Raw genomic sequence first — 14,749 nt, 5'->3', positions numbered from 1 at the left:
TTTTTTTTTTTTTTTTTTTTTTTTTTGGTAATTTATTATGAATTTAATTGGTCGTCGGATTAGCAATAATTATTATGTCGATTTCAATTTTATTCCATTGCATTGCGCGCGGTACAGTCGCGAATACAGTGTCTGTAAAAAGTATGGATCTTGATCGGAGTCGGTGGAAAGTCGTGTTAAAAATTTTTCTTCGACGAAGGATGCCAAAGCACTCGAATGCAAATGGACGTATGGCTCAAGCGATTACTCGATACTTATCAGCAAGGCGATCAATCATTATTGGAAGTGGCTCGTACGCTCGATCGGAGCTTCTCGTATGCGATCGAATTAAGTTTAGTTGGACTGTGGCATCCCGTCAGTAGGCGGCAGTACGGAAGGTTAGATATAGCTTCGGCCCGGAACGCAGTTAGGTGAAGTGCAATGAAATCACTTACGCGTTATCGATTTCTTCATCTCTCTCGGCCCTGATGTCGCACCCGTTCCTTTTCATCGGACGACTTTTTCGTAACGGCCGTCGCGGCACTTTGTTTTTACTGTGGGTCAATTTAAGGAGAACGGTACAAAATCAGGGTCTTTTAATTTTATTGACAGGTTAGCATCACGGGGAATGTTTGTATCGGTTGACTTAAAGAAGAAAGATTTTTTCTCATTCATTGCCAAATGTTAAAAAATTTTTTTTGACTTTCGACAAATCTCAGATTCCAGAACCCTCTCGAATACGAATTCGCTAATTCGTAAAATTCTAAGGAATGCAGTCGCATGCACTCTGACACTCGATCGACTCTTTGCAGTAGATTGTACTTTGGGAAAAATTTTTCAAAATTTTACTCGGCCCCCTCGTCGGTACCCGTTAATACTTTTACGTGCTACGGCACTGGTCCGTACTTTCTGATAAGCATACGCAAGAGCGCCGGCTCCTTGGACACTGCTGACAACGTGCGGTAGGTCGGTGGTACTGTTTGCGAAAATGTCATTGGAATTTGAATAAGCGTCAAGGCCGTACCTTGAATTCAGTTGAATGGATATTGATCTTTTTTTTTTTTTTTTTTTTTGGCTAATCGACATTAATAAAAATAATTTGCATATCAATCACGCAACGTCTTGTCGGCGACAGTGGGGATGCTCGACACGAAAATTTATTTGTTTACCCTGTTCCCAGTCGTGTCAGAGCCTCCCTAATTTCGTATGACAGAGGGATCAAAGACAATTCTCGAAAATAAATAAAACGAGGATTTCCATTATTCCCGTGAACAAGTCACGTCTCATCGGTATTGGTATCCGTCTCTCTTGGTCCTCGATATTAACGAGGAATCTGCGGTTATTTTTTCTCCGACTCGCAAAAACACTGACAGCCGCCGTTCGGAGGCGTGAAGGATTTCGCCAAATTGAAATTGCACAATTCTAATGACGAAGGGTTTTCCCCCAGTACGAATCTCCGTCGAGAGATGGCTCTTGTACCGATCTTAAATAATTCCTTGTACGCAGCCAAGGAACAAAGCCTGAATCGACTTTGAACGGCAATTCGATCCGAGAATACTTACTGCGGCAATTATCATACCGATCGCGCCGTTACCGAGTGCCGAGTTACGCGTTGCTTGGCCAAACTTACGATATGCTTATTAATCAGAAAGTTAATTATTATTCCGTCCAGGACGTAGGACCATTAAACGGTGTAAATCGGATCCTCTTCTTCCGGGTCTCTTTAGATTTAATTTATTTCTAATCATTCCTATGATAACAGACCAAAATATATATATATACACACCGTACGTCATCGGCCTCGCTCGTACGGAGCGTCGGGAGCGCCGCGTGGCGCACAAAAGTCGAACTCTTCCGGTAACAGGAGAAACTGCAGGGCGGACGTGAAGCTTTGATAACTCGGCCGATTTACTTCGGACCCCATTAACTCCGTGAAACGCAGCTGAACTCGCGATTACGTTACGGCCGACTTAAAGTTTCTCCGCTCACGCAGCTCACGCACCTCACGCACCTCACGCACTCCGACGAGGAGGAAGACACGACGACGAAGTCTTTGTCGATCGGTAGATACCGGAAGTTCCTTTTCTCAAAATTCTCTATCGCCCCTACGTCCGATCGAAGGATCCATTTCCTGGGTGCTATTCGCAGCATCCACCCGAAGCGGCTATCGTATTGATTTTATCTACTGACAAGACCCCTCTGGGTTCTCCGTGACGTAGGGCACGAAGTACAACGGTGACTTCTTGATACGGACGATTTTATTAGTATGATGGGTATGGGACGGCGGGCCAAGGGGGAGGGGCTAGTAATGATTTCCTTAATAGAAGGCATCGAGGTCGTAAAGAATTCCGAATGTGCCTGAGTCTGTCTGGGTTGTAATAAATAACCCACCATTTTAAACGAAGACCTAGGTGGTCCATCGGAGCAATCCCGAAGCTCATCTTCCGTGTGTATATTGGTCGGGATCCTTGGGTAGGAGCCACTTCGTTATACCACCGTATACGAGCTTGCGTATCTCATTCCAGGTCGATACGCTGGCGAAGTGGCAAGACGCTTATGGGGCTTTCGTTAAAGAATCTGCGAAGCTATTGGCAATTGGCAAAAAGTCTCGGATGCTGTTATTAAACGGATAGATCTTTCGTACGCGTGCGTCCTAGGTATAGGAGCAGCGTACAGGAAATAGTATCGGCTATATAGATTGTTAAGATGCCGTTTTCATCATTTCTCGTCTGTTTTCTTTTCTCGCTTTCTCTCTCGCTCTCCATCCATGTCATTGCTCCTTATTTTTTTTCCATATTTTACTGAAGATCATTCCCGGCACTAAATGTGGGAGGGTGGACGGCGACGGGAGGGAGGAGGGGGGTACGGAGAGAGGGGGCGAAGGATTCGATGACTCCGCCCTGCTCGAGTATCCAGACGATTCTTTAGAATCGGGGTATATTGAGGTTCCCTTTGTCCGACCGTGAAGCTTTATCCGTCCCCGAGGTTAATTATCCGGGCATGCTCTTTTCGAGCCCTTTTCAATGGGCTTTATCCAAACAAAGTATTTTGCACACATTCGCAAAACCTATTGGCACTGACAGGACCTCTCTCTCTCTCTCTCTCTCTCTCTCTCTCTCTCTCTCTCTCTCTCTCTCTCTCTCTATTTCTATCTCTTTCCCCTCTGTCGCTGAAGTTACAGTCTCACTCTCTCTCTCTCTCGCTCTCACGACTCGGCACACAGGTAACTGTGGGATTTCTCTACGTCAGGGACGTACTTTGATGGGGCAGGCACTTTGCCGAACCTCCTTGCTTTTACTTCTATCTCATATTTTCTCAATGCTTACCCTTTCGCCCTCTTTTACTCTTTTGCTTTGTTTGGAATTTCGAGGGCGCCCCAGGATTCCACGTTCGCACCCGGCACTCTTCTTCTGCCTGTATCCTCCTTTAGGGGGCACCATTGCGCCAGAATAGCCAGGTCGACTTGGATGTCATTGTTTGATCTCTCTTGCTGGACTTCATACGTGTACTTTCGATCTTGGCTCTGGCTTTTCAATGGCGCTTGTGTGGCTGATCGCGTCAGGACGAAGCTCTTCTGCGCGAAGCCCTGTGAAGTAGGGAGAAGGCTCGACCCAGTCAGCCGACAGGCCGGTCTGCCCACGGAGGTGTAACCTTCCGCTTCTCGGAACCTAGAAGAACCTACTAGACTAGCAAGAGGCCTGGCAGCCATTCTGGATATCGAAGTACAAATTAGCTTTAGCCGTGGATGGAGGAGGACGGCCTTAGGCATGGTTTGTTAGTTATGGGAAGACTTACCGACGTGGTCGCGTGTGACGAAGGCGTCTTTGGCTACTTGGCTTGCCGAGGATGATCCCGAGGAACGGCGGATGGTCATTTGGATTTGAGCCGAGGTAAGTCGAACGACGAGCGTCGTTCGGTGAAATGATTTTGCTTCTTCGTTGGCTCGCTCGCTCGCGCCGACCAATTGCAAATTTACGTCGCAGTTCATTGGCTCGGCCCGAGGCTGACGCCCGAGCTATGACTTTTCGTCGCGTAATGGCTGGTTCATATCGTGCGACGGGGAAGACGGCTTTAGGTCCTTTCGCCAAATTACAGATATTTATTTAGATACTGGCCACAGCCGATACCGATTGACATTCCTGTTGCATTGCAATGGTTCACACTTTCTAGCTCGACGTCGAACACTTCGATTGGACATGGTAATGCCGCAATTTTCAATTCAAGAATTCGTGTCGGATTGCGAAACCGAGAGTTATGTCTGGGACGGGAGATATTATCATTGCTAATACTTTGGAATTACTCGGCACGCTGCATTACTCGTGCGGATCGATGGAAAGGGTGAATCTTCTTTGAAAATACTTTTTTTTTTGTTTTTTATGGAAACTAATTTGAGTTTTTTTTTTTTTTTTCTTTGATTTAAGGGAAGATTAATTTTTGTGGGTTTTTTTTTTTTGGACGTACGTTGGTATCTCTGTCAAGGGCGCGGTATGAGACTACTTGACTCTATCCGTTATATGAGTGACTGCCTTTAAACCGTGAAAATACCTTGCGCAATCAGTTAGGGTCCCGTTCAGGTCAATGTGACACACTTTCACGTATTTACGATTCTAATAAAAATACTCGTCGTATTAGTAACGAAATTCCACGAGCAGCTAGATGGGAATTTGTTGACGATTTCGAGCGATTTCAAAAATATCTCCACCTACCGACACGCAGAGACCTGTTGTATCTGGTTGGGCGTCAGGTTCGCGTAACGGGATCTACGTGCGTCTCTGGGTGACTGTAGAACGTAGCGATAGAAAATTATTCTCGAATCGGTACGCGTGACCGGGTTTTGCTTGGTGAAAAAAAAAAAACAAGCAAACAAACAATTTTCACTCTCGTACGAAATCCTGATACGCGTGTTTTTAATTATTTGCCAACTACAGCCGAGTACAAGAAAAAGTAATTGGCCGACTGCAGGGAATCCTGATCAAAATTCGCTATGGTTAAATCTGTCAGTTATACCGAGTGATGCGTGTCGCTTATAATTCATAAGTAAGTAAAATTTCAGGGAAATTGACCAAACCGTCTCAACTACTCGGATACCGTTACTCCACTTTCAGACTGTCCCAATTCGAGGAGATTTATCTTCTAGCCGTAGCACGGTAGAAGAGACTCCGCGGGAGAAAGCAAAATATCTCGAAATGAAATAAATCTACATGAATGGGGAATTCTACGGCGGCTGTAAAGATTCCCACGGGATAAATAAAAAAGGAAAAGGCAAGAAACACTCAAGGCTCTCGAGTGTTAACGCATCGCGGAAGACTCCGATCGCCCATTCAGCTCTTTAGGCCACTTTTGTCGATGGTGAATTGCTCCCGATGCCGAGACTAGATAACATTCAAACTCGCATAACTGGGTCAGCATAACGTCGCAGTCGTCTAGAAGCCTCATTGGCTGACTACGCAGATAATTATTCTCCTGTATATCCACGGACGAGTATAGTCATCGCGATTATTTCTATTGAATTAATCATCACGAGTCTTATTATACCACAGAAGACGACGCACTGGCATTTCAATGACGAACGCCCCGGTAGGAGACCGTTGATCTTGACGTGAAGCGAAATTCAAATTATATTTTCTTCTTAACGTATTTACTTACCGACATATTTCGTCCCTCCATTATACTTTCTTCTCTCATTCATGCCGCAGTCTGCCCTACCTTTTTATACCGATCTCACTTTTCATCGTTCGCAACGGAGTTACGCGCACGACACTTATTTCAATATTCCATATTCTAATCGGGCACTGTGATTGGTCGAGCGGGTAACGCTCTACTTGCCGAGAAATGTCAACCGCATTCTACTAGGAGCCGGCGAGGCAGAACATTCGTGACATGCCGCGCCGTGCTGTGTTTCTATTCTCTTCTGTTATGTCTACCGTGCCGTGCCTACCTTCTGTATCGTAACCCAGTACACTGCTCCATTGTTCTCTGGCTTGACGATACACCCTCGGACACGGTCTTACATGCAGGCCTTGCAACTCGCCCAATTGTCAGCGGTGGGGGTAGACGTGGTTTTGAAGCACGGCACATTTTAAATTTTAGTCACAAGCGTCGCTGTGATCGAGCGACCCCGTATCTGTCTCACTTTACAATCGGCTGCGGGAGAGAGAAATAGGAAAAATGCTTCTAAAAGAAGACTACCCCCTCCAAGGGAGTTGCAAGACCTGTATGTACCGACCGTGCCCTCGGCGAAACCGTACACCCTGGTGGCGTTTCGTCCTACTAAAAATCACCGTACGGCATTGTCGGTACAGAGTGACACGTTACTCAGCAATATCGTAAAATTAATCGTTTCAACCAAATTTACAAGATTTATGGAGTCATTTAGAGAGTCGATTAGTAAAATATATCACGCTTTTGCTAATTAACTACTACAACGATAAAAGCTTTTGTTAGGTTGGATTAGCCTACGATTTTTTTCACGTAATTACAATTTCATTTGAAAATCTACTTTCGAACGTCAGTATACGTTATTATTGATCGTTTGCTGTAACTGAAAGCTAGCGATTAATTTTTAATTACCTTTGTCTCGCTCGGTCGCCTCCCCCGTTTAATATGTCGTACATTTTTCTTTCTACGCTTCCTTCACGCACTCTACTCGCGCGTGCTCCACGGATGCCTCGGACCATGCTCCAGTTACTATACGGAAGATCTTGGAGAGTGCTTTTGCAATTTTCCACACAGTTTCTCGTCCAGGTAGGTCGTTACTTGTTTACAGGAAAAAGTCGACCGAGCATTGGATTTCTTTTAACTTTTTTCTTCAATTACTATCAGACCTCATTGACGTAAATCACGGGTCGAGCATATGTAACGCGTGCCAGAATTATTAACTTGGAAAGACAGTAAGTCCTGAATAAACGGGTACGGATGTAGGTTATGGTTGCGTCATGGGCTGCATATAACCGCAACGACAAGTTCGCACCTATTCGCCTGGGCGCGGGTCTTTGTGCTCGGATGGGAGAAAGTAATTAGCAATATGGCGGCGTTTCCGCTCTGCTAAATTCAAGGTTGTCTGTTGTTGTCCTGTTCAAGGTCGTGAATCCTTATTCGTTGTTTGCCGTTTTTAATCCGAGTACCATTGAGGTCCTACGATACATACATATATACGTATATAAAAGGGCGTACCTACTGATTGGTTTCGATTGTCGACTAAATTGCGATCCGATTGATCTATCGATCGTATATCCTTGAGGTTGACCCTCTGGTACGAAATAGGCCGATCTAAGGTGGATCGATGATTTACTATCGAGTCACCGTGTATTGTGTCGCCGTTATTACGTGGCAATTCTTATACTGGATCACCGATCGATTACGATGCTGTTTATTGTATCTGTAGGTTGTTGGTACCATTGACAATAAGGATAGATCGCCCGGGTGCACGTAGGTTGATAAATGAAGGTTCGTACGTAGGTACTGCCGTTCCGTCTGGAGAAATGAGGACAGTGTATCCCGGAGCTGGTAACGTAAGATTTTTATGACTTTGGCTCGAAACGGTAGCTACCCGCAGGAAGGTCGCGAGGAGATGCAGAAATTCGATTGCAGAGTTGCTCAATTCCCGTGACTCTTTGTTAGGCCGTATAGTACAGTGCTCGAAATTTGACTACGGCGATATACCATTATTATGGCGGTGTTACTTCGAATCAGTCGTTACGGTCACGAGTAAACTAGCTTCTTGAGGTGACTGCCTACCTATGACTTCTAAGGGAAAAGAGTCCCCCAGACAGGTTTTTTTTACTCGTGAAACGACTGCAGACAGTATTGCGTTTTAGCCCGTGAGCGTGTATGCGTTACGGGGAACAGGAGAAATGTGTAATGTTGGTATGACATGTAGAACAGGTCACGGACTTCACGGTGTAAAATGATTGTACGTCGAGTTTGGAAGCCGATAGGAATTTAACGGGCGTGTAGGCGACAGTGAAAGCAAATGTTACTTAATACCTACATCGGAGAGTCAGGCCTCCAGCGGGGCTATAAACAACAAAGACCAAGCCCGAATGGACGCTCTTAATCTGGATCGGGTGAGCTTTGACCCCGGAGACATTAAGACAACGATCACGATAATGGACGGACAAGGAAAGACTAGTCGGGGGCCCTGAAACAGCCTGGAACAGCCTGGAACAAGGAAGTTCTCTCGCGGGCCCCGTTAACGGGGAACAATAGTTGCTGGGCAAATACGTGGATCAGAGTTCAGTTGGAAGTTTAGGGTGCATAGGCCTGGACCGTTGTCTCGATTGGTCTTGATCATCGAAGAATTCGCATTGCTCATTTACATTAGACATGCGTGAGTCTTGTACAATCAGAGTAATTGCGCTCATTTTTATTGATTTTGAAATTGGATTTTTTTTTTTACGGGTAATATTATTTGTTACGGCACAAATATCAGTGTAACTTTATTCTTCGCGATGATGCTCCAGGTAGGTACGGATCACTCCTGGTGGCAATTAGAGAAAGGTACTGGAGCTGTATTCTCATCAGGCTCTCGTAGGGTACTTGCTTCAAGGCTGATCGCCTCGTCCCTGTGCTTTCCTATTTGACGCTCGTTAAAGAGGTGCCGGAGGAGAAGAAGAGGAAGAAGAAGGCAGAGAAGAGTGAGAATGAGATGAACAGGAGAAAGAAAAAGCGTGAGGAAAGTGAGTTGACGGGTCTCGGGTCACTGGACAGAACGGACTTCCTCGGTCTAGTTGCAACCAGATGTTCGTCACGAGGACGCAAACCCCTGGCGTGTCCGTGCGGTACGACCTCATCTCCAGGACCTTACGACTCGAGAGATCACCGGCAGAGATGACGAAGGAGAAAAGTTGCTCCGTCGTAAATCTCGAATGCCAAATGACCGCTGGGCTCGACAGCAAGCTGATCCCCTTGTGATTCGTCGCCTAAAACGAGCTTAGGATTTGATCATTTTCATCGATCGATTCTCGGTCCAGGACGGATCACGTGCTGCGACCTTCGTTCTTCCTCGTCCGATTTGTCGGCTTCCTGACAAATGGCACGACACCCGAGTCAGGTCGTGAAGGAGGAATGAATAGAGGAATAGATCTCTCGTCCCGGTCCGGTTCCTTCGTTCCTCTTGTTGCTCTTTTAAAAAGGCCCCCCCTGCACCTAGGACATCCACCTCGACGGAGATGGTTATTTTCGCGTGATCAGGCTCGAAGCCGGGCAGCATCGGCTCCGCTTATTGAGGTCCGGACTCCTCGTGTACACGAGGAACCTGGTCCCACCGACGGGGCCAGGCTCTCTCACACAGCCCCGGCTCCTGCTATAACCCGGAGTCGGCTGACGGTCGCCCCATGTATGGCAGCTTGTTTTATGCTGGCTGCATTGCCATTGCATTGCGATGCACCAGGCACTCTCGGGTAGCCCGTTGCGCATCGCTCGAAACGCACGATCGGGCGAGTTCGCCTTAATTCGCCTTGAAGTAAGCGAGAAGGCATTTTTGTTTATTTACCAAGGAAATATTGAAATTTTCATCGCCCACCCTGATCACCCGTGCAGCATCCATTCGAAGGATTAGGCTGCTGGAGGATCGATACGAGACCATCGGATGCGTGAATTCTTCTCGATGATCGATCGCCACTACCGTTATCGCGTATTCATCTGAATTCCTCCTCCATGGCCGATAGATGATCTCCGAGATCATTAAGGTGATAGAAGTAAGTGAGACGTGAGAATTCACGTGCGCGGCGTGCGAGACGGCACGAGGAATATTATATTTCTTAAGAAATGTACATGGGGCGAGTTCATCTTGGGAGATGGAATCGAAATGGCCACTCCTCGCGAAAGAGAGAGAGAGAGAGAGAGAGAGAGAGAGAGAGAGAGAGAGAGAGAGAATTGGCCGCGCTACGAAACGCAGAATCATGCGTGTCGGGTGCATGCGTAGATCGGGTAATGGCATTCCTCGTTCTTGGCTGGGCCCCGCACCCTGACCTTACTCGCCATATCGGGCCTCTCTTGATTGCTTTCTGCTTTTTGCACGGTGCGAATGTGCCTGTATTATTCGCGCTCCTCCGGATGCGTGTGTGGATCTCTTGGCATGCTCATTACCAAGTCACCGTGTGCGCGTGGTCTAATGGAGACGCTAAGTAGATTAGATGGATGATTGTGGCCTCTCTCTCTCTCTCTCTCTCTCTCTCTCTCTCTCTCTCTCTCTCTCCTTTGATTTTTACCTTTACCATCTTTCCATCGCATTACGATGCACGCTGAACTTAGTCCCGATCTAACTCCTACCGTCCAGGCCTCATTCGGGACAGCTGGATGCTCACGCCAGTTGGAATGAAGGAACCAATTGAATGACTGAGAACCGCAATTGTACCGCGTTGTGTACAGTCACGGTGCTTCTATGTAACCTGCAATTAGCTTCTGATGTATTGCTTTTCATCGTCCTTGGTCTTCTGGAGTTTAACTTGGCCGGGGGGACTAAGCTGGCTGGCTGGCTGGCTGGCTGGCTGGCTGGCTGGCTGGCTGGCTGGCTGACCGGCTGACTAGCTCGCTGATGCCGGTTCGCAAGGTCAATCTTTGCTCGGTATGTATTTCAATGGGTTTAGGCTTCTACCACTTTGTATCTGCCTGCGTGACTGTATGCTATTGTACGTAGGTACTGAGGAGACGAAGAGACGGAAATACGTTCGTTAACCAACCTGCTACCGAGGCTACTGGCCACGTCGGTTACATCTACCGTGTCTACTTTCCGTTTCGTTGGTGAAAAATTCAGTCTCAAATAATATATACATATATACACAGCATCGAAATGATATCCCACGCGAACGATACCTCTGGATTAACGCTAAATCGCGAGTGAGTTTCGAAATTTGTTGACGCTAATAATTATTTCTTCTTTTCGTCTCCCTTTACGGCCGAGTCTCTCCTTCAGCCAATAATCTCGGCAGCGAAGGATTCTTACGCGAGCGGCATGCAGCTAACGCGTACACACGTAATCAAACGTCACTTGATTCTCAAGGCTAAAGTCACGGGGTCCCACCGTGCATTGGAATTCCAAAGAGTCATGTCCTTATCGACACGACACAGGGCTACGTTCGTCTCGACGCCAAGTCCATTGCAATAGGTATCCATGCGGGACAATGTATTGCGTAACTCTCTCTAAGTAAAAAAATAAATAAATAAAAGATCCGGCGCGACCCTATTTGCTAAGTAAATTGAAAGCATCGCATGCGGAATGAATTTACCTTGAATCAAACGACTCAATCTTTTCGCCGAGTCCTTAGCCTAGAGTCCTAGAGACACTTTCAACGCGTGTGTCATAGTTCGAGACGGTCTCTCAAGTAGGTTGCACAATCCGTATTATATACGTATATATCGGCTGTCGGTGAGAACCGAACGGAGATCCACGTTGAACGGCCGTGCGAAATAGACGGGATGCTCGATCGACGATTGATCGTAAAAGTAGAAGTGACGTCATACCAATAACGTTTCTAGTAACGGATGCAGCTGCGCGCGTTGCGCGAACCTACTGAACGCGTTCACTGACCAAACTGTTAGGTCGTGTAAGTCGAGTCGCTTGGATTCTCGAAGGACGTTGGCTGTTCCGTTGTTGTTGTTCGGCGGCGGCGGCGGCGGCGGCGACGCTCTGGCGTCATCAGGATGTGCCCGGGTAGCCGTCGGTCCCACCGCGAATGAAATTACAAGACGGCCGATGGAATGGCTGAGTGGCATTGAACGTGATGAGTTCGCTTTCCCGTACTAATAATTATCTATAAATACGTGGTCTGACGTCATGTCAGCCATTGGACGTTTCCACTTTGGTCCGCTGACCCTACGGACGAGTCCGTAGCCTTGAAAAGCTCTAGGAACCATTGGGTGGATTGACTTCGGTTTTACTGACGAAACTTTTGTACGAGAGCTGCGAGATAGATTTCTTTAATCGATCGACGATAACGCGATAAGAACGGGGCGACGGAACTTTATCGTTTTTATTTCCCGTCCGATAACGATTTCTTGGATTCACTTGAAACTTATCGATCTAATTCGAAATATCGTCATCGATCCTTTGTTATTGCTGGATCTTATCGCTCTAGGTGGTATAATCTACGATTAATTATTGTACCTTCTATAAGGCCCAAGGATAACCAGCGTTCCACATTCGTGTGTTCGGTTTCAAAATGGCGATCATTTTCTATTTTTTTTTTTTTTTCTAATCTCCACCGTCGATGCGTCTCTTCTCGGATATCCATCGGGTCGTATACACGTGGCTGTTAAATAATCACTATGTGAATTTCATCTGGCAAACGAATGACGGTCCATTGCAATGCAAAGATCGGAGGCTGATGAAGAGAAAAAAAAAATGGCGAGCCCCGAAAATATCGAGACAGACAGAGAAAGTACGACCAGGAATAGCTTAGGAAGGAATTGGGAATCGTTAAATTCGATCGGGACATGTCACGTAATCGATATATAATTAAGAGATCCGCCATTTGTTTTTCTCTTATACAGTGAGATCATCCTCACTCTTACCAAACCTCTGTATATTTGGCTTCGATCTGTTTCGTTCTCTCCCCTTGCCTCCGCCTCCCTGATCCGAGCGTCCTAACCTAAAAAAAAGGGGGTAAAAACGTAACGAAAAGAAGCAAGAACCGTAATTAGGTAAATCAGTCGTACGAAGAATCCGTCGATTTTCAACCGTGGTCCAGATAACAAGATACACCGTGCCTATCTTCCTCTCGAAGCTGTACCCCGTGCACTCACGGAATCCATTAACCAGACCCAAACCTACCGACGTACACATCCATCGGACCCTGCTCGACCAGTTTCCAAAGTCTTCTAGGAGGAAATAGAGATTCAGCCGCTGCCGCGGCGAATCCCCATTGGAGAAATCGAAAATGTCACTGCCGACTGAACTTGGCCGCGAAGCCTACATCGGCCAGACATTCTCGCCGGACTCCCCTCGCCCCACCTCGTCCTCCCTTGACGCCGTCGCTCCGACATTCGGAAGACGGAACGGTCATCCGGCAAACGAGTCCGAAGTGCCAGATCGTTTCCTTGGAGTTCCCCGACCGGTTTTTATTTGCCCGACAGTTCCTCCCGCGGCATTTCGGCGACACTTAATTGCTGGATTAATTTATATCGTACCGAGCGCCGCCAGTCGTCTCTTTCATTGACTTCTTGTCGACTCCGTTTACGAAGTTCCCTTTAGGATCGCGCGTAGCCGCCCGGACTCGTCCCGCGATGCGGAGTAATTACAAAATAAGAGTAGGCCAGAGGCGAAGGGAAGTCACAAAATATCACAGACTCGCATCAACCACGAATACCAGTTCTCTCGGCAGTTCCCACCGGGACGACATTGTGTACCGGTGGAAATTTCGATAACCTCGTGTCTCCCAGCCTCGTAGCAGCGACGGCACCAGGACTCCGTGGGTTCTACGAGGCTCGGGGGTACCCGGCGGGCAAACTGCTTTTAAATTGGCTTTAACGTGCGAACCCGCGACAGTTCGGTCCCCGCTGGTTAGGGTTAGCTTGGCGTACTCGTACGTAAGTGCGCGCACTCCCGTCTCTTAGCGCTCAGAGCCAATTGGACCAGTCAACGAAAAACCTGTTAAGGCGCTCGGCGAATGCCGACGATATCGGCTGGCACGTGCCGATCGGCACTCGCTACGCTTAATCGAATTTTCGAAACTGCTCGGGTTCGCGGAAGACTCGAATCACGTAACGGCTTCCTCTCGGCCTATGGCGGACAGTCGTGATATAGTTATATAGGGTGTACAGTCTTGCGATAGGATATATATATATATAATGAGCTATCGCTTTAACATGCCACCGGTATTACTTCACGTGTCTCACGGTCCATTCGCTGACGGATCGTCGCTAGAGTCTTCCTATGACCTTAATGGACGACGTTGACCTTCTTGCATATGTACCACCTATCAGTGTGCCATGGACTTTCGATAGTCACACCTTCTGATCTTGTAGATACCTACTTATCTCGTTACCTTGACCAACGCCTGTACTTTCAGGATGTTTACCAGTTATCTACGACTTTGACATTTTTTTTTTTTTTTTTTTCAATTGGTCCAGAACGGATGCTGCGCATGCCTATATCTATCTATCTCTCTCTATCTATCTCTCTCTCTCTGCCACATGACACCCGTATGTACGGAGCTGTCGTCAGGTGCTTTCTCGAGTTTAGAGATTAGATAAGAAAGGATGCTGGAATCTGGAACGAAAGAGTTACACCGTATCTTTATGACTCTACGAATATAGCGTTATCATAAACTCTGATCTTAATATGTCAGTATGGCTGCGCACGCCCATCCAACGGTTCAACCTCTCACTCGGTTACCCGCCGTACAGTATACCGTGTCTTGTCATGCGCTCTTCTGCAATCTTACTTTCTTGCCGTAGCCCATCTGCCCCGTAGACGTCCGCGGCACGTAGAGAATCCCGAGACTAGGACGAGCCGGCGGCACCGATTTTTCTAGGACAACGACCGATAGCTCAACCCGCTTCCGTCTACGCCGAGAATATCACGTCGGAGTCCACCGCGTACGCGAGGTAGCTCGTGAGAATCTCGTTCGCGCTGATACGTGACTTTATTGCTATTTCTTGGATACTTTTTACGTCGGGTAATCCTGCCGGAAGCCAACGACGTACGTGGCAGGAAAGCCCTTTAGAAATATTATCTGAAGTCGGTGTTCAGTGGTGGAGTCGTATGTTTTTTTTCTTACTTTATCTTATCTGCGACTTTTTGGAATTTTTGTGGTACGGGGAAAGGCGT

At 47.1% G+C, this 14,749-nt stretch overlaps 2 protein-coding genes across 10 annotated transcripts in view; one reads left to right on the top strand and one right to left on the bottom strand.

The window, feature by feature from the left end:
- The window catches only part of LOC107264588, a 14,636-nt gene extending 8,544 nt beyond the window's left edge, over positions 1–6,092 (bottom strand). For 2 of the 5 annotated variants that reach the window (XR_003058977.1, XR_003058980.1), the window contains exon 1: positions 5,626–6,092. Coding sequence is in view for 1 of the 5 variants with exons in the window: in XM_025082375.1 (XP_024938143.1) it covers positions 3,320–3,647; positions 3,775–4,057; positions 5,626–5,668 (654 nt within the window). In the remaining 4 variants the exon portion in view is untranslated. Of the gene's footprint in view, positions 1–47; positions 534–3,305; positions 3,648–3,774; positions 4,058–5,625 lie in introns of those variants that run through there. The other 3 variants (XR_003058979.1, XR_003058982.1, XM_025082375.1) reach the window with 2 other exon arrangements.
- The window catches only part of LOC107264558, a 74,250-nt gene that overhangs the window by 2,358 nt on the left and 57,143 nt on the right, over positions 1–14,749 (top strand). The window lies entirely within an intron of this gene.

Source organism: Cephus cinctus, unplaced genomic scaffold, assembly GCF_000341935.2.
Source record: "Cephus cinctus unplaced genomic scaffold, Ccin1 Ccin1_scaffold0013, whole genome shotgun sequence".
Taxonomy (NCBI): Eukaryota; Metazoa; Arthropoda; class Insecta; order Hymenoptera; family Cephidae; genus Cephus; species Cephus cinctus.
The sequence above is the reverse complement of the archived record's forward strand: the minus strand, read 5'-3'. Positions and strand labels throughout refer to the sequence as shown.